The sequence below is a fragment of the Astyanax mexicanus genome, chromosome 5 (assembly GCF_023375975.1).
Source record: "Astyanax mexicanus isolate ESR-SI-001 chromosome 5, AstMex3_surface, whole genome shotgun sequence".
Classification (NCBI taxonomy): Eukaryota; Metazoa; Chordata; class Actinopteri; order Characiformes; family Acestrorhamphidae; genus Astyanax; species Astyanax mexicanus.
In genome coordinates, this window is record NC_064412.1 from 55,787,067 (window position 1) to 55,807,576 (window position 20,510).

General features: G+C 37.4%; 2 protein-coding genes across 20 annotated transcripts in view; both read left to right on the plus strand.

Annotated features, from left to right (window-relative positions):
* The window catches only part of caskb (calcium/calmodulin-dependent serine protein kinase b), a 59,889-nt gene extending 43,122 nt beyond the window's left edge, over positions 1-16,767 (plus strand). For 6 of the 17 annotated variants that reach the window (XM_049479937.1, XM_049479938.1, XM_049479942.1 and 3 more), the window contains 16 exons: positions 1,525-1,683; positions 2,892-3,080; positions 4,064-4,142; positions 4,307-4,392; positions 4,514-4,582; positions 5,629-5,697; positions 6,616-6,651; positions 7,657-7,695; positions 8,352-8,548; positions 9,442-9,557; positions 11,953-12,033; positions 12,138-12,218; positions 13,200-13,402; positions 13,509-13,592; positions 14,187-14,213; positions 15,246-16,767. In XM_049479937.1, the coding sequence (XP_049335894.1) occupies positions 1,525-1,683; positions 2,892-3,080; positions 4,064-4,142; positions 4,307-4,392; positions 4,514-4,582; positions 5,629-5,697; positions 6,616-6,651; positions 7,657-7,695; positions 8,352-8,548; positions 9,442-9,557; positions 11,953-12,033; positions 12,138-12,218; positions 13,200-13,402; positions 13,509-13,592; positions 14,187-14,213; positions 15,246-15,422 (1,692 nt within the window). In that variant the 3' untranslated portion in view covers positions 15,423-16,767. The remainder of the gene's footprint in view (positions 1-1,524; positions 1,684-2,891; positions 3,081-4,063; positions 4,143-4,306; positions 4,393-4,513; positions 4,583-5,628; positions 5,698-6,615; positions 6,652-7,656; positions 7,696-8,351; positions 8,549-9,441; positions 9,558-11,952; positions 12,034-12,137; positions 12,219-13,199; positions 13,403-13,508; positions 13,593-14,186; positions 14,214-15,245) is intronic. The other 11 variants (XM_049479944.1, XM_049479945.1, XM_049479946.1 and 8 more) reach the window with 6 other exon arrangements.
* Positions 16,768-19,465: 2,698 nt separating this feature from the next.
* The window catches only part of LOC103045332 (probable ubiquitin carboxyl-terminal hydrolase FAF-X), a 34,757-nt gene continuing 33,712 nt past the window's right edge, over positions 19,466-20,510 (plus strand). For 2 of the 3 annotated variants that reach the window (XM_022675351.2, XM_022675352.2), the window contains exon 1: positions 19,466-19,678. The gene's annotated coding sequence lies outside the window, so the exon portion shown is untranslated. The remainder of the gene's footprint in view (positions 19,679-20,510) is intronic. The other variant, XM_022675353.2, reaches the window with a different exon arrangement.

The following is a 20,510-nucleotide window of genomic DNA, read 5'->3' on the forward strand; positions in this document are numbered from 1 at the left end:
AGCAAATAAAGGACATAGTACAAAGCGTCGCTGTCCAATGAAAAACAAGTATCTCTAAAACACCAACTTTACAGGAGAAAGAAAAACCTTTAAACTTTTAAAATCCAAGTCAATGTAAAAAAAAAAGAGTTTATTTCAGGTCATTTTGAAGTATTTCTATTGGTCTGATCATCAAGACATTTTGGCACAGGTTGTCTGTCTAAATTATGTAGTAAACTACAAATCGACCAAAAATGACCTACTTGTTTTTCAGTGAGGCAAAAAAAAGAGAACAAATGCATAGGCAATAAATTCTATGCACTTAATACAAATATGTGAATGTGCATTTAGAGTGCAAACTTTCCTAATAATCATTATCATAATATTTCAGGGTATTTTTTCCGATATGTAAAAACACTAAACAAAAATGTATTACTACAAGTAAATAAATGTTAAACTTTATTTCATGCAATTATAACAGTTTTAAAAGCATCTGCACACTTTTTCCATTTTTGTCAACAGTAACTTATCAAGAGGCTGAATTTGTATAAAAAATAATAATGTAACCAAATCAAAAGTAACACATAAAAATAATATAATATTAATTCAATGATAATTCAAAGTGTGTATTCAGGTTGTGGTTGTTGTTTCTGATGTGATCAGTTGAACAGCCACAGAAAAATCCTGTTCTGTAATCTGGTGATTTGATTTTCTTTTTTTCTTGTTCTGATTTTCTCTCTCTCTCTTACTAATTAAAAAAGTTATTTACCAATTAGAAACATTGGTTTCTAATTAGAAAAGTTTTTTTTTACTAATTAGAAAAGTTTTTTACTAATTTAAATAAAAGTTTGTTACTAATTAGAAAAGTTTTTAGCATTTATAAGGAATGGGTTGTGTAACAGAACATAGTCAAATAAAGCAAAAAAAAAAAAAAACTAATAAACACACAGGTAAATCACAAACTCAAATCAAAAAGCTGCTTTGAATTAAAAAAAATCTTTTTATCTGGCCAATATGACTTTTAAGATTTACTGCTGTTCAGTACTGATGTGTTCAGGTTAGCCTGACAAACAAAAGTGTATTTTGTATTTTTATTTATTTGTTTATTTTTTTTACTTATGCCTAATTTGCAGTGTTACTAAAAGCACAGTTTCTATTATTAATTTCTGCCGTTGTTAAAGTACAACCAAAGATTTACACATTATTACTTACATTTTCTAATCAACCCCAGACCTCCTTCATGTAACGTGCTCTCCGTGGTTAACAATCAGTAATTTGCCCTCGCATGAAAACTAACCCACTGTAGACAGATCTGTCTCCAGTCAGACGCCTCTCCACACTTTTTCACTTTTGATGTTTGTGTTTTAAGACACAATTTTCCCTCAACATGAGTCACTGATCTTCATTTCAAAGTTGAGTCACTGGTCTGTTTAGATTTTGCGAGTCGAGTCGAGTCGGGTGTCGTAATTTAGTCATCCTTTGTTTTGCAGTGTTTGGTTTAAAGTGACGTTCTCTGATTTTGTTTTGTGTGTGTTTGTGTTTCAGCTTTATGATAAGATCAACACAAGGTCTTCACCACAGATCAGGAATCCTCCCAGTGATGCTGTTCAGAGAGCCAAAGAAGTTCTGGAGACCATCTCCTGCTACCCAGAGAACATGGAGGCTAAAGAGCTGAGGAGGATCCTCACACAGCCACACTTTATGGTGAGACTGAGAGATGATAACAGTAGACAGACAAAATGCAGAAACTACTGAAAAAATATTTATTCAATATTAATTAAAGCTGCTGCGTGTTTGGGTATCTAAATTACACATTACTGAATTACTATATTTATTTTACTACTATTTTAGTACTTGCAAAATGCTATTATGGTATATTAGAAATTCAGATAGCAAAGGGAATCTAAATGAACAGCTATTCTATGCAGCATTATGATTAATACAATAAGTAATATAATAAGCAATATTATTTTATACTGCAAATGTTACACATAATTCCAAATAGCACCAAAGTAACAATCTTAATTTATAATTATTAGTAATTATAGAGTAATTGCTTTTTATGAAAATCATTCTTCATGGAATAATTCAGCAGAAATACATCCCATTTTTCTCTTTATTTTTTGTACCGGAAATGGTACAAAATACTGTGTACAAAATTTAGCAGTTAAAAAAAAAAATACCTAAATTTTTAAAAAGTGATTTTAGTATTGGCTCTCCAAAAGTCAGTGCAGTGTTTTCCCGGAAAATCTTAGACTTACTCTTCAAGCTTCCCTCTGCTGATGATAACTTTTATGGAGATGTGGATTTCATTTTCCAGCAGGACTTGGCACACTGCCAAAAGTACCAATTGGTCTTATATAATATTCTAATTTTTTAAAACACTGATTTGTGGTTTTTCATTTGCTGTAAAGCATTAATCATCAACAGCTGAATAAATAAACGCTTAAAATAGATCTACATAATATATGAGTTTCTCATTTTGATGATATTTCAATGATATTCAATTTTTTTTAGATGCACTAGTAGATACTAGTAGTAAATACTCTCAAAATGTATCTCACATTTGCTTACATAGCTCTGGGTTCATTTCAGATACTAAACCAGCAGTAGTGAATATTATAACTGAGATTATGTACTGTGTAACTTTTCATATTAGATGAGTATGAAACAGTTATATTATTAGTAATTCAAGTATTGCCTTTTATTTAATGTCTTTTTTCTTTTGTTAAATTATGAAGACAGACTTGATGAAGACAGATGACATGACTACTGATTTAAAAAAGACTGACTCGGTGTTCTCCTATTAAATTTGTATTTTCAGATCTTCAGCTCATATCCGGTAGCTTTTGTTTAGCAGGTTTTGAGGGATGTTTTATGAGTGGAAAGTATTTGTGGCTCCTGTGTTGCAGGCCTTGCTGCAGACGCATGATGTTGTGGCTCATGAGGTGTACAGCGATGAAGCCCTGAGGGTCACACCCCCACCCACTTCCCCTTATCTGAACGGAGACTCGCCTGAGAGTGTGAACGGAGACATGGACCTGGAGAACGTTACCCGAGTCCGGCTGGTACAGTTCCAGAAGAACACAGACGAACCTATGGTACATGCATTAATGCATTAATACACACTAGAGCTGGATCATAATACCAGAACCTGCTACTGATATTAAAAACAGCATCACAGTGATTTATTAAACAATACTTCTAACAGTAGTAACAATAGTTCTAGTACATTCACACAAACACACATAAAAACATGTACACTCCATTTAAAATATAGATTTGTAGGTAAAGAAGGTAAAGAGTTTGCATATATTTTAATTCATATTTTCGACACATACTTTGCTTTCATAAAAGCATTTTTTAAAACTTAATATACAATTTTAATGCTTACCATCTTACCTCATAAAACAGTCCTCCAGGCTCTGATTGTGTGAAAGGGGTTGACGAAACTAAATATACTATAGACTTCAGGGTCATTACACAGCTTAGCACAAGAGATATTGTACACATGTTCCAGTAAAAATTAGTGTTCATTAGGAGATTATTTTATTGAAATATACAAAAAATTAAAGACAATTTTAGCATTTATTTATTCTTAAAACCCTCAATAATGAGACAATTAATAAAATAAAAATACTAAAGGTCAAATTAATACACAGGTAAATCACAAACACAAATCAAAAAGCTGCCATACACTTAAAAAAATATTTATATAATATAAAATATTCTAAAATGACTTCTAAAATTTACTGCTGTCCAGTTCTGATGTGTTGCGTTTAGCCTGGCAAACAAAAGTTGTATTCTTTATGTTTTAAATGCCTAATTTTCATTGTCCTTTGTTAAGTAGCTCAGTACTATATTATTATACTGCATCATCATTTCAAACTATTGTTGTATTTTATACTCCTTTTCTTTCTTTGTCTTGATTTTTATTTTTAATTTTCTTTACAAAATTGTGATTTTACTGATCCTGTTCATCATCAGTTAATCAGTGTTTCTCATACATAAACAAATAAAGTGATATTTTATTGAATTAGTTAATCTAAAGTGTAAATGTTGTTTGTTGTTTGTTCTTTTGCAGGGGATAACTCTAAAAATGAATGATCTGAACCACTGCATTGTAGCCCGGATTATGCACGGAGGAATGATTCACCGGCAAGGTACTGCTGAAACACAGCAGCCTCATTCTTTCAGAACTTACTGCTTAACCCAGAAGAGCCTATCATGATGTGTCACACACAAAAGGCTCTATAAGCAAATGTATGTATGTATGTATTTGTATTCATTCATTTGCCTTTTGTTTTGTTTTTTGTTCTTTTTCCAGGAACACTGCATGTAGGAGATGAAATTCGTGAGATTAATGGCATCAGTGTAGCTAATCAGACCGTGGAGCAGCTTCAGAAGATGCTGGTGTGTAGAGAACTCGTGTTGTCATGTTTTATATTTCAATATTCAGATTAATAAGAAAACAGAAATAGAGAAAAGGGAACTGTGAATTGATTAAAGAACTTTTTTTTTTCTTCCAATCCAGAGAGAGATGCGTGGGAGCATCACCTTTAAGATTGTACCAAGTTACCGCAGCCAGTCCCTGTCGTGTGACGTGAGTATTATACTCCATGTTCTGCTTTTGTGGAGATTAAACCTGTTTTTACATTTTTTTTTACACAGCAATCTGAATAAAGCTTCTCCATTTAACCCTTCTTATCCTTTTCTGATGGGCATAATTAGTGTGATTAACATGGCAAAAAAACTCTGTACACACCCTATATGGCTTATGTAAAACATTGAAAGCTACAGGCTACAAATAGTATTATAAGATCATTTTTCCCAAAATTGAGACACAATGTAAAATAATAATAATAATTATTGATTTGTTTTGTATTCAGTAAATATTTCCTTTAGAATGAGAGTGAAACATTGATTAAATTAACTTTAACCCTCTATGGCATGATGTTGCCCATATTTTGGGTATTACGCAATTTCATACCTTATTTCTATGTATTTACTTATTTTATTTTAATATAATGTTACAAGTCATATCTATGTCCAATACAAGGAGGAGAATATGTAAGGAAGTATGTTTATTTATTTATATTATATATACTGTTTATTATATTTACTGTATTCTTAAATTCTTGTTGTAAAATTACTAAGTTTTTGTAAATTCACAAAAAAATTTGTACATTTTGTAAATTTTGTAAATTACAAGTTTTTTTTTTTTTTTTTTTTTCATTTTTTGCCTTTGGGCAACATTTATCTAGATCACTTTATTTAGGGTCATCATGAAAAAAAGGAGTGGTGATTCAAATAATCAATATCAAAACAAACAAAAAATGGTCTGAAAAACACCCATAGATTTCCCCATAGAAAAATATTCTAAATAATTATTGTATATAATTAATGCCATATAGTGTTTTATATATATGACCCATGAATAGTATTGCAATTTGTTACACTTGAGGATTATAGGAGGGCTAATAAAGAATATTATATAATGTAATTATATAATATAATCACCCTCACCATAAACTGTAAACCTGAGCTGTTCTTTCCTGCCACCTGGGGGTAATATATGGAATAGTAATTGTAATACGCTTTTTAAGCAGTTTGTATACATCATATTTTGCACTCTTGATCCCTTTTCAGAAAGAATCACCTGACCTGTCCAGACAATCTCCAGCCAATGGGCATGCCAGCATCACCAGCTCCATTCTGGTACAGTTTATTAAATAACTTCTTACTCAGAGCCCTGATTCAGTGAACAGTTTCAGAGTTTATGTGCACATCAGTGGTTTAATATTTATCTGTGTTAATTTTTCTAGCAAACATAATATGATTACAGGATGTCTAAAATTGTACTGTTGTTAAAGAAAAGTGTGCGAGACCTGACGCATAATTACATTTTTCACAGATTGTTCTGTCCTTGATCATTTTTAGTCATCAAAGTCCCCCACACTAAAGAGACTGCTCTAAATGACACCCCACATACTTTAAGATTATGCACATAAACAAGAATACTGACAGATCTGAGACAGCGCTGAACCTCAAACCCCTGCAAGAGTTTTTGTAAACTGCCACATTACAGGAATCATCCCAAACTCACATTATCACTAAAGCCAGAGCGGGAGATGTTCTGCACTGTTACCGGGTTGAAGATGAAGCTGCTCATCTTTGAGTGAATCAAGAGATCAAGCTGATCTTATAAGAAGATCTCGCTGCTCCCGTTCTGCCTTTAGCTCTGCTAACTTTCCACGGATTTCTGTAATAAATACACTAATTACACAGTACTGTACTTTTACTTTCAGTACTTCACTACTATATTTTACAATAAACTACTTGAAATACTTATGTACAAAAATGTTGAATACTTTAGTACTTTTACTTAACCTGTACTCAACTCACTTTTTTTGATAGAGCACTTTTACTGTTAACGTGTTTACCAGAAACAAAATGTTAAAAAATATAAAATCACTCTGAATTTAGACTTTTGTGATATCTCAGCCTCTAGCAGAAACCCCTCTTAAACTTTCTCATAGTATTCAGTTTATACTTTAGCCAACCATGTGTTAAATATTTGCTCAGATTTGCATAAAATGCAGAAATACTCAAATTACATTTTAATTATATTTTCAGGATCTGCCATCCACCATACAACCCAAAGGACGACAGGTGAGCGTTTTTAGGCTTGGAAGTCACTTGGTTTGTTGGCTGCTGTGTCATGTTTTTAGTTTTTTTTATCTTTCATCATTTTCTTCACCTTAACACACAAATTGTGTGTGTACACTCATCGAGCAGTTTATTAGTATTGTGAACATTTACTCTCTAATATCTATTCAAATTTAATTTAAATTAAGTTTATGTATGTAAATGTAAACAAAAAAAATAAGAGACCACCTCAGGTTCTGAATCAGTTTCTCTGATTTTGCTATTTATAGGTTTGTTTGATTAAAATGAACATTGTTGTTTTATTCTATAAACTACGAACAACATTTCTCCCTAATTCTAAAATAAAAATATTGTCATTTAGAGCATTTATTTGCAGAAAATGAGAAATGGCTGAAATAACAAAAAAAGATGCAGAGCTTTCAGACCTCAAATAATGCAAAGAAAACAAGTTCATATTCATAAAGTTATAAGAGATCAAAAATCAATATTTGGGGGAATAACCCTGGTTTTTAATCACATTTTTCATGCATCTTAGAATCATGTTCTCCCCCACCAGTCTTACACACTGCTTTTGGATAACTTTATGCCTTTACTCCTGGTGCAGAGGATTTCAGTTTGGTAAAATCAAAGAAACTCATCATTTTTAAGTGGTCTTTTATTTATTTTTTTTACAGAGCTGTATGTATACAAAGTCTTTCTAATAAAGTGCTCAATAAGTGTATGTATGTCTTAATCAGAGTGTGTGAGTGTACGTCTGGTACCGTGTGTGTAATTAATCGCGCTCTAAAAAGGTTTCTAATCACGTGGTTGAGCTAATCTAGCCTCCCAGTTGGTCTTCTACAAGCGCAGCAATGATGAGATCCTTACCTTTTCTTTACCCCAGTGTTCATACGACCCTTTAAAACAATGCTTGCCTCCTCCCGAGTCCTGTCGATGTCAGGTTTGTTATACTGCATGACGTATGTATGTGTGTGTTTGCGTGCGTGTGTGATGCTTTCGAACCCTTAGATCACCAGACCTGCAATCAAGGATAAAATGTCCATGAAGGTGAGTTTCCTCAGGTCAGACCTGGTAGCGTAGATCCTCTCCTCCCCCCATAACCCCTCCCCCCCACCCTGTTCCGTGACGTTACTGCGACAAACTCCACCTCACTTTGTCGGTGTTGACCATTCTCTTTGTTTTTGTTGCACTCGGTTGTAACTGAGCCGTTTCATATGGCTTCGCTTTTGTAGTTGTAGCTTGTAGCAGTAGCTTTTAGCCCACCATAGTAAAGTATGGCCCCCTTCGCCCATCCTGCTTACCTCCTCCCAGCGCCTTGGTGGTATGGTCTACCTCGTTCGTGGTCTGTACGATACAGGCATGTGCCCTTGGGCTGGAGAAGTGCTGCTTGGGCAGAGGTTGTGTTTATTGGTGCGTGTGTGTGTGTATGTGTGCGACATGGCGTCATGACTTTACCTCTGTTTCAGTAGAGCGGCTAGAGCGGCTACAGCCAATTTCTGTTGCAAACATGCAGCCCATCAGTTCACTCTGACAACAAGACAGCCATTCTGTTCTCCTTTACCTCTGTCTCTACTTTACCTCTCTTACCTTTTTCTCCTCTGTTCCTCCAGCTCCCTGCTCCTTACCCCCGTCAGCTCTCCTCCCCTGTTCTAGACCAGTTCACACTTAGTCTGACTGTTAAACATCACCTCTTTCACCCACAGATATTTGTGCGAGCGCAGTTCGAGTACGACCCAGCTAAAGATGACCTCATCCCCTGCAAGGAAGCCGGTATTCGCTTCCGGGTGGGAGACATCATCCAGATCATCAGCAAAGACGACCACAACTGGTGGCAGGGCAAGCTGGAGAACACCAAGAATGGCACAGCTGGCCTCATTCCCTCTCCTGAGCTACAAGAGTGGTGAGCCTTACTGATAGAGGTGTCAAGTAGTGTGTAGAGGAGAAGAAAGGGACGGGGCCAGAATTCAAATCAGAGTTACACACTGTAGTCTAGGGGTGGGCCATATGGTCCTAAAATAAAATCATGATATTTCACGGTATTTTCGCTATAAAAATACTGTTGGGGGGATAACAGAAAACACTGAATTTAAACAATTATTTCAAGAACACACTACTGCAACAAAAAGAAAATTAGATTTTATTATTGCATTCATACGTTCATCACTATCTTGGCAACGCAGACATGCCGCATTCGCTTAACGCACATACACTTGCGCTTGTTAAGTGCACATGCAGTAGTGCACAAACCCAACTTTTACATCAACAATAAACAGAATCTAAAATAAAGTAACATTGCTGTTGCTGTAAATCAGTTTCCTCTGCTGTGAAATACAGAAGAGCTGCGGCATTAAAATACCAATTCGCCAAATCAGAGTGCACCTGCCTCTCAAATGGAATGCCAGTTGGTTTATTTCACCTTATACCCGAAACACAAACGTGTGAAAATTATGATCTCATGCTCCCTGAATCACTCTTTCACAGTTCCAGCCCCATGAATCCTGGCGTTGTCATCTTGGAATATGGCCGTACCATCAGGGAAGAAATATAAAATCCATTGATGGAATAACCTGGTCTATATTCAGTATATTCAGGTAGTCAGCTGACCTCATTCTTTCAGCACATACTGTTGCTGAACCTAAACCTGCAGACCAACTACAGCATCAACCAACCAACCCCACATCATTTACTTAGTGGCACCTTTTTTTTTTGGGCTGGCTGTGTATGTCCAAACATAAATATCTGCTTGTAGTAGTGTATATGTGTGTAATTTTGAGTGTGCTCTGTATCCCGTAGGCGAGTGGCTTGCATAGCAATGGAGAAAACCAAGCAGGAGCAGCAGGCCAGTTGCACCTGGTTTGGCAAAAAGAAGAAACAGTACAAAGACAAATACCTAGCTAAGCACAATGCAGGTAGGTGAAGATGAGCAGAGCTGGGTTCACTAGGAAGTGCACTTACTCACTCACTTATTTCCTCACTTACTCACTTTCTTACTTAGTACACACACAAACACACACACACACAAACACACACACACACACACAAACACATACAGTCCTTGGTGGCTAGGCCTGTGTCTGTGCCAGCTGTTGCTGTGGCCTGTAGTCCAGTGTTAATCCTCTGACCAGTCCATGTCCTACTTTCTACATTATCTGATTAGAGACACCATGGCCTACTGACCACACACACACACACACACACGCACACACTCATATAACTGCCCAGCTGTTCGACCAAAACACTAATATGTTTGTTTGTGTGCTGCTTAGTCATGTGTTAACATCTTGATATGAAGATTAGTCCTGTATTAATATAAATTAGGGAAAGTGTTAATATGACTAAAACTGCATGGCTTTAATACCGATGTGTCTAACCTCTTTCTGAGCATGCACTGTCCTCTCCAGCAGTTGCAGTGTGTGGTATTGTGTGGTATTTTCTTTGCGCCTGTAACTTCAGCAGCAGGCAGTGATGCCGTGGCAGCGCAGTTGTAATGTTTGTTTTAACCAATTTCAATGCCCCCCACTACCCCTTCCTCCCCTTGTCCGTTTTTCATGCTGTCTCCCCTTAATGGCCTCCTTGCATGTAAGTACAGCAGCTGACTAACGCTGTCAGTTTGTTTTGCTTTTCATCTTTCAGTCACGTCGTTCAGTGTACTCTTAACATTTTAACCCTGCGTGCACAGCCAAAGCAACGACAGCTGCAACTTTACACTAATAAACAAGCAGATAATAAACCAATCAGAAAGCAGATTCCCATAAACTTCTCTAGTGACTTGAATTAAAAGAGAAACTAATGTCAGTTAGTCAGTAGCTTTAGCCATTCTAGTGTTAAAGACAGCGATGTTAAAGCTGGTGTGCATGGATACTGCTGAACATGTTCCATTCTGGTTGTATGCTACTGTTAGCAACTTGTGGGAGGGGAGGGATTCTAATAAGTCTTATACTTTCCTGCATTGACTTTAATAGACTTTGAACAGCCTTTCAAATAATTTGTCGTTGCATTCAGTTCATTATCAGTTATTGGTACAGGTAAGCCCCAGGCAATTGCTTGGTTTGCCTGACCTGTTGCAACGAGCCTGGGTATGTTATGCTGTTTCATCACTGATAAAACACACTAGCAGTCAAAAAGATAATACATTTCTTTTCCAAAGTGCATTAATACTTTTATTACTCAGTCTAGCATTTTTTTCCCCATGTTTTTACAGGATGATTCCCCTCCAAAAAATGTTTTAGAGGAAATGCTCTAAAACACGATCATGTACCAATTTACTGTCAGATTTATTTAATTGTTTTAAAAGGTTATGCCATAATTGTGAACTTTTAGTAAACAAATAAAGCCTGAACAATGAACATATGTATATAAATTTAGTGCTGCACGCTGCCTACTGTGCCTGTCGTGGCTTGTGTCGTGCATGCAGGGTAGCAGTAGTTAAAATCCATTGTTGAGTGGAACCGTTTGTGTAACTTGTACATAAAACAACAGCAAATCAGTGTTTAGTCTTTTCCCCTTTTATCCTGTTGTGTAATTCTGACCTGTATTAATGTTAGTGTCTTGAATTCTGTGCTGTTCAAATACCAGTCACCTTCTCTCATCTCACAGTAGAGTTTTGTATAGCACAGCACTTGTTAGGAATGCTGATATAAGAATTTTCTGAAAGAAGTTCAGGGGTGCCATTATTTCTGACCATGTCTGTGTCTGTCGATACATGAATACTTACAGAATATAGAAATTTGGATGTATGTGTTAATATGCATGCATGCAAGTATCACTTGTTATTGTAATCAGCTCCATCACAATATCACAGTGCACTTTATAAAGTATAAATGCAGAGTCCTCATAACATTGACCAACTTCACCTTTCATTACAATAACATTAAATTAATCCTAGCTTATTGAATTAATTGCAGAATAAAGAAATCGTACTCATAGATGACTATAAGGTTTAGTACTCACTTTTGTCCATTCTACCTAATCAAGGCCATAAAACTTTCTTGACATTTCTTGAATTATTGTGATACTATATACCATACTGACTTAATTAAAGTACCATTTAAATCCAGATACCATTTTGCATGTCATTGAGCACATAGTTTTGTAGGTATAAACATATTTATACATTCCTTAATGACGTAATGGATTCTGCCCATATGCTCAAACCAGAAGCATCTCCAGTCTGCACTCAGTAGTCCACGTTTTCACCTCACTGACATCACACCATTTTCTCCCACTCTTCATGCTGTGCCAAACAGTCATCAGATCTGAGCGAGCACGGCTCCCTTTCTCACCTTCTTTCCCACTTTCCCGCAGTGTTTGACCAACTAGATCTCGTCACATATGAGGAAGTTGTGAAGCTGCCTGCTTTCAAGAGGAAAACGCTGGTGTTGTTGGGTACGTGCTGCTGTGTCCTTTTCTGTTCCTATCAGCTTCGGGCATCAGCTCTTCTGCTGAAGGTGTCTTCTCTATCTTCCATTAAACCCTCTCTCTGTCTGCAGGGGCTCACGGCGTTGGCAGGCGACACATCAAGAATACACTAATCGCTAAGCACCCAGACCGATTCGCCTACCCCATTCCACGTAAGTTCTACAAACCCCTGCACACACCAGGATTAGTGCGGATTTACGATCAAAAATATTACCAGGGTCAGTAAGGGTGGTTGTCATTGTGTATAGTTATATAATAAGGAAGTAGAACTACTTTTTACTACTGTACTTAAGTACTAAAATACTGTATTTGTATCTACTGGAGTATTATTTTTACTTCACTACTGTACTTAAGTACTAAAATACTGCATCTGTACTGTACCAGAGTATTATTTTTACTACTGTACTGAAGTACTAAAATGCTGTATCGCTACTTTAACAAAGTAGTCTAAATATCTTCAGTGTGTAACTATTTTAAATGGATATATGAAAACTGAAGGATATGTAGGGCTGGGATTAGGGATGACACCAGTAGTTGGTACCAGTCAATTTTAACTTTTTAAATTCTGTGATCCTCAATACCACTTTTAATACCATGACAAAAAATATGTAATGTAAGGGGACAAGCAGTATTCAATGTATATATTTGCATTATTTTTTTTGTTTGCACACTTAGATTTTAGGAAACTCTGTTAACTTGGTTAGTGAAGCTAATTGAAGCTCAGTGATTACCTGTTTTAGACATAAATAGCTGCTTTTGTGTTCTATTCCTGGCAACCTGGAGTGTGGAAATGGGACTGGGGGGCTAAAACCCACACAAATATCCGTTCTGTACCACACAGTTCAAATAAGAAGAGCTGCCAGTGCATAAACTTAACATGTTTCCTTAATATCAGATGATACATCTTAGATCATTTTGATTTAGTACAGAAAATATAATCTTTAATGGTACTTTAAATGATTGTATTTCTACATGTTTAATTTTTTCTTCCCTTCAGTTAAAAAAAAAAACAAAAAACAAATGAATATCAGTATTATTTTTCATGTGGGACAACTTTACCTGAAACAAAATTGTCTGTATTGTCTTTAACGTTTATTAATGGACTCTTTTTCACCCTTTACCCACCATTACAGACACGACCAGACCCCCTAAGAAGGATGAGGAGAACGGCAAGAACTACTACTTTGTGTCCCACGACCAGATGATGCAGGACATCTCAAACAACGAGTACCTGGAGTACGGCAGCCACGAGGACGCCATGTACGGCACACGGCTGGAGACCATCCGCAAGATCCACGAGCAGGGCATGGTCTCCATCCTGGATGTAGAACCGCAGGTAACAGTGCTGTACCTCTAATAGACGTATTTACTATTCAGTGATCACTTTATTTTCCATCTCTTGGTTATAAATGAGTTACTGATGAGGTTCTGGCTTCTGATAGGCCCTGAAAGTTTTGCGGACGGCTGAATTTGCCCCCTATGTTGTTTTCATCGCTGCACCTACTATCACCCCTGGTATGAATGAGGTAAGCACTGTTCTTTTAATAATTTAACTTACTACTTGTTTTCTGAAAAAAAAAAAAACATTTTTTTGATTAGTTCTCTGGTTAAGCTTGTTCTTGTCCTGTTTATGCATGTTTTCTGTCGTGCTTTATCAAACCTGTTTATGTTGGTGATGCACAATAATATCTGAGCCTTGTTTTATTTGCAGATAACTGCTTAAAATGTGTGGCATCGCTCAGGTTTATATTAGACTGAAAGCTCAAACTGATAATTAAGAATTTTAGCCCTGAGTGGCTGCACAAATGATATGCATTTCATTTATTTTACTGCATTTATGACATTGCAGGAAATCATATTTTATTTATCATCTTTTTTTTTATCAGGTTTAACATTAATTATAACAGTAATACAGGTAGATTTGGTTTAAATCTTTCTTTATAAAAAATGCTAAATATCAGATTTGGCCAAAGATTGGCATATTTGTGCATCTGAGCCGAGGATATTGTGTCCTCGCTTCTGTCTTTAAAGCTGTTTTCTCTGCATGCTGCATGCCTCTATCATTTTTGCATGTTTCTGTCTGCTGATTTCTTTGGCATTTCCCCTTATACTTCACTCAGCTCCCCAGGTGGTGTAGAAAACTGTCCGTAAGTACTAAACATGTAGGAAGTGTATATATGACCCTGTTTACACCTGGTCACTTTATGTAACTAGTATCTAGATCTAGATGTGTGTGACACTGGATGAATTATCCAGATGTAATCCTGATATAATCCTGAGGTTTAGCCTGCATGAAGTGAGCAGGTGTAAATGAATGGGGTCTGTAAGTGTTTAATGCTGATGTGTATAATTCTCTGTAGTCTGTGTTAGTGCTCCCAGTGCTCTTTCCATAGTGACTTGTGACTTGTGTATGTAATAATTAGCTGTTTGTAGATCTGATCCTTTCCATGCCCTGTTCATTTTATTGTGTAATTTTACTGTTTGTTTATTACCCAACCCTCAACTCAAAGGCTCCAGTATCCTGTACTCCACTGACCAGCAAGAAGCTCAGAGCATCTTTACCACTCAATTTAATTCTCTCTCTCTCTCTCTCTGTCTTTTTCTCCACCCCACTGTCTCTCTCTGCCTCTGTTCCCTCACTTTATCTTCCTTTTTCTTTTTCTTTTCTTTCTGCCTCTTTCTCCACCCTACCCTCTCTCTCTCTCTATCTCTGCCTCTGTTTCCTGATTGTCCCTCTTTCCTTATTCGCTTCTTTCTGCCTCTTTCTTCACCCCACTGTCTCTCTCTCTGCCCCTGTTCCCTTACTCTCTTCTTTTTTCTTTGTTTCTTTTCTTTCTGCCTCTTTCTCCACCCTAACCTATCTCTCTCTCTGTCTCTGCCTCTATGTTCCCTGAATCTCCCTCTCTTTGTTTCTCTTTTCTTTTTCTTTTCGCTGTCTCTCTCTCTCTGCCTTTATGTTCCCTGACTTTCCCTTCCTTTTTCTTAATTTCTCTTTTCTTTTTGCCTCTATAACTACCCCTCTCTCTCTCGTTCTCTCTCTTTTTCTCTCTATCTCTATCTCTCTCTATTCTGTCTTTCTCTATTCTCTCTCTCTCTCTCCCTCTCTCTCTCTCTCTCTCTCTCTCTCTCTCTCTCTCTCTCTCTCTCTCTCTCTCTCTCTCTCTCTCTCTCTCTCTCAGGACGAGTCTCTCCAGAGGTTGCAGAAGGAGTCTGAGGCCCTGCAGAAGTCCTACGCTCACTACTTCGACATGACCATAATCAACAACGAGATCGACGACACCATCCGGCTGCTGGAGGAAGCCATCGATCTGGTGTCCACCACCGCTCAGTGGGTGCCGGTGTCGTGGGTTTATTAGCGCCCCCCACAGGCCACTGCCGTTACCCCCTACACTGACATGGTACAGCCCCGCCCCTCAAAAGAAACAAAAAGAAAAAATGAAAACAAAACAGAAAAGAAACGAGCCACACGTGCGTCTCTAACAGACTCGAAACACCTCTGGTTCAAGCGGTGACGTCATCACGACCCTCCTGTGGGACTGCGAAGGTGTGGTGTTGTATATATCGAAGCATATAAATATATAAATATGAATATAAAAGAATTAATATGGTCCTGTACTTATAGCTAGGGGATTGATATTTTATACTTTCTTTTTGAATGAAAGAGACGGCGTCTCAGAGCAATGATGAGCACAGCAAGATGTTTGGGGGGGGGTGTTGGTGGGCCGACGAACAGGGGCTCCGCCCCGGACCACTGGCCAGTCTTAACCCTCTGGCCCGTCCGTGGTGCTTCAGACCGGGTACGGAAATGACCCTCGTCCCCCTGCGAAAGCCGACCGACCGACCCCATCCAGTCCAACCCAGTACAATCCCACATTCCTCGGGTGTGGTCGCCGCGTCACGTCCCCGGACAGATGATAAGCACAGTCGACTCGGCCACGCCTCGATCTCCCCGGCCCTCTCTTTATTTATTTTCCAGAAGCATCAGCACAGACTGAACGGACACGGCCATGTCGGACGCTCACAGACTTTAGACAGTATTGTGTGGGTCCTTCATTCTCAGCGCCCTCTCTCTCTCTCTTTCATTCATTCCTGTTTGTTTACAGCTCTCAGTTTGCACAAAAAGGACAATAGAGATGGATGCTCTCTCTCTCTCTCTCTCTTTCTCTCTCTCTCTCTCCTCCGTCTCTCAGTTCCTCCTTCTTATTTCTCTCCAAGTGAATCCTTCGAAAAGATAAAACAGTTTGAGAGTGCAGTGTGTTTGGTGTTTACCCGTGTCAAACTCCGTCAAATCTATGGAAGAGAACATCTGAGTCACTTGGAAGAACCGATAGCGACGACAAAAAAAAAAATAAAATAAAGAAGAAAATTGTCCGAGGGAGGCAGGGGAAACGGACTGACACCTATGCACATCCCCCGCAACTCTGGGTGACCCTCTGAATGGACAGCTTTTCTCATGCCCTGTGAAGTGACGTGTTTGTAAATTGTCTTCGAATTTGATTTGTCGTGTGGGTGGGGGGAAGAGAATACTCATTACTGGATCCATCATTTCAGAAACGTGTTGTCTTAAGAGTATTATTGTTTTATGTTTATCCCAAGAAGATGGAAACTGAGGGTATTTTATTGTGTGTAAATGTTTCAATGGTGCGTACAATATGCGAGTGAAATGAAGAATTGGTGTGTGCATAAACATAAATGAACTCAGTTTGTGGAGAAACTCTTCATTTCATCTTTTCCCTGTATACACTTCTCTGGAAATGATGACGGTACTCCTCAGTATGAATTTTTTTTAATATATATTTCCTTCCATGTGTTGAAAAAGTAAACTGCCTTTGAATTCACGCAAAAAAACAAGTTATTCTCCAGGTCCTGTTTGATTGATTATGCTCAAGAAGAAGCATCTGGAAATGGGTTTGTAAAAATGCTTTTTACCAGCAGAGGGTGACATTTCCCCACCAGCCTCCTGCATCCTCCACTGCCTGCATAATAAAAATCATGATTAAAACTTTATAATAACTGGACATACTTAATAATTAATACTGATACATAGTTAAATAATGTAAATTTAAATGCTTCACTATGTTGTACATAATTGTCATTAGTTAATATGATTCATATTGTCTTAAATAGTGATCATTAATCATTAGTTGAGACATTTTGTCATAAGGACTGTTAATTAATCTTTCCTTATTCTAAAGTGTTACCGGTATAATTTTTCTCTTGGAGATGTTAAAATATAGAAAAACATATAGTATATTTACTATATAGTAAATATGGTGTATGGCTATGATCCATAGCTAAACTTTGGGCTTAAAATCTCCTGCACAGAAATAAATATATTCCTGAATACCCTAATGTGGTTTAGCTAGTAATAACTCCCATTTTGAATATCTGCTATAAAATGTTAAGTATTAAATTTTACTACTATTATAGTCAAATCTTTAAAGCCATTCTGACTGAACACATTATGAGGACCACATATTCTTAAAGCAATTTTGTGTAGTGTTATGTCATCATTGATTTACATGGAATTTCACTTTCTACTATCTATAACAATAAAAAACTCGATTTACAGATATCTAGAATTAAATGTAATTTACCATAGAAATTCATTACTCTGTAATTCTCTTTTTTTTTTCATAACTTTACAACTTTATTGTACACAACACAAGCCTTACATTCACCATGTCCAGAAGCTCCACTCACTTCTCTACACAGTGCATTGTGGTATCAACATTGAAGATCTTTCTTTAAAAGAATTGGACGTCATGAGCTTCGGACCAAAGATGAGGAGGACCTACCAGAAGCCAGGTTCTGTATGGTATGGAGTTGTTACTGCAGTTTTCAGATGCAGAAAAGTATCTTAGAACAACATATACTGATATTATGACAATAGGGCCTGTTTTAGTAATTTATAGGGGAGGGGCCAACTGTGCAGCATGATTTACAGCATCAGTGTGTCTTTGCTATCATCTTTGCTGTGGTATTTGTGCTCCTCCATGCACAGACTGTATAGAACAATTGTGTGCTGTTGTGTGGGGTGTCCACATTTTTGAGCAATAGCTGGTTTATCCAGCAGCTCCTCCTCTATATACACACAGTACTGAGGAGCGATGCAGAGAGGAGGTTCCTTCTGCAGACTCAGCTGGTGTCTGAGACAGAAGTTGGGCCCTTATTTATTACAATGGGAAAACACTTTTACGAAAATCGTGCATCATATCGGTTCGTACAGCATATTTTCCAAAAGGACACAATGAATTGTATAAGCTTGCCGAATATGGTCTGCACACCTCAAAAAAGGTGATGTAAATGCATGTGCAATTTTCCTTGCTGTTTATTCTTAGTGGGCAAAAATTCTGACATTAACAAATGTTTTACGTCTTAGTTCGAACAGCATATTTTTCAAAAAGGCGCAATGAGTTCTGTGTGATTGCCAAATTTGGTTTTCCCACTTCAAAAATTGGGAAGTAAGTAAATGGACATATAATTTTGCTGAGCAAAAAATCAGACATTAACAATTTTTTTTTTACAAAAAATGTACATTGCATCGGTACATTGCATCTTAGCTAATAATTCAAGTTTTGGTATTTGTTATTTAGTTATATTAGTGCATCTCAAAAAAATGATATCTTTGAAAAGTTACTTTATTTCAGTAATTCAATTCAAAATTTGAAACTCATATTATATAGATGTATTACACACAGAGTGATCTATTTTAAGCCTTTATTTATTTTATTGTTAATGATTATGAAGCTTACAGTCAATAAAAACCACAAACATCACGTGTCTCAGAAAATGTGGGCAGTGTGCCAAGTCCTGCTGGAAAATGAAATCTTCCAGCATCTCCATAAAAGTTGTCAGTAGCAGAGGGAAGCTTTAAAATATGAAGTGCTGTAAGATTTTCCGGGAAAACAAAACACTGCACCGACTTTAAATTTGATGCTTTAGAGGAGAGACATGTCTGTCATCTGCTGGTGTTGATCCACTGTGTTTTATTATCCAGTCCTGCATTTTAAAGTCAGTGCAGTTTTTGTTTTCCCCGCAAAATCTTACATCACTTCATATCTTACAGCTTCCCTCTGCTGACTAACTTGTACGGAGATGCGGATTTCATTTTCCAGCAGGACTTGGCACACTGCCAACACTCCCCACCAGAAGTATATAATATTCTATTTTTTTCTGAGACACTGATTTTATGGGGAGTTTTCATTGGCGGTAAGCTTCTTAATCATCAACAATAAAGGAACTAAATGATTTTCACATTTTGAACTAAATTACTAAAATAAAGTAACTTTTTTTAATGATATTGTAATTATTATAGATGCATTAGTATATCAGTAATGGGTTTCTATAGGCTGCTGCTGGGCTGAATAGTCGGGCTGTGTGAGCTGTAGACGTTAGTAGACTAGTGGCGTTAGGGGGCTATCTATACTGGTGACGCAGGAAAAACACCCAGAGAGGAGAGCAGAAATTCAAGGAAGCAGAGGAGCACTCCTGTGACCCATTGCATGCCAGAAATCCTCGCTACAGACGCGATATCCATGCTCCGGACTGTGTAATCTCGAGAGAATCTGGATTAGTGGCCATAACTGAGGAAATTGCATCTAATTTCTGGGTAAGTAGCTGGTTAGCTAGCTAACTGGCCGGGTTAACGTTATGTGTTGTTGGTGTTAATGTTAGCTGCCTGGCCTGTGTTAGGAAATGAGCTTGTGTGTATATAGAGAGCTAACCTAGCTAATAATAGCTATATAATCATAAATAATATATAACAACTTGACTTATAGTTAAACAGCAGGGAATTTAATTTGAAAATAAATAATAAAACTAGCTAGCTCACTCTGTTTCCCAGGCCGTGACAGAACTGGCAAGCTATTAGCTAGGTTAGCTAATGGATGCAGAAGCCGGTGGATCCAGAAGTGGACGATCCCGGTCCAAAAAGTAAAAATCCGTCCCAGGACTGTGTTCAAACTGCCTGGACTACTCAACTGCAGCAGAGCCGTCAATGCAGTTGTTTGAAAATCCTGGAGCGGATTTTTATAACGTCTGGACCTGGATCCACCCACTTACACAGCCGGTTGTCTGTCTGTTGTATTCCGTTCAAGCAAAATGGCTGACAATGTTATTAGTTAGCTTAGTTAGCTTAGCTACGTTATATTAATAGCGTTAGTACGTTAAACCGCAACGTTAAAGCCCCTGCCGTGCTTTTAAACGACAAGTCAAGGTCAGATAAAGCCAGACTGCTGGATGTCAAAACGCCAGGATTGTCAGATTTGAGCACAAATGATTTGAGGATGCTTGCTAGCTAAGCTAAGCCAACGCTAGCTGTAGGTTAACTGAGACGGCTGCTGCGGCCGGTGTCCTGTCGATATATCCTACCCTGTCAAAACTTGCTACCACAGTGTATATTTAGGTATAGGTTGAATAACACTTAATATTGTTTGTATTAT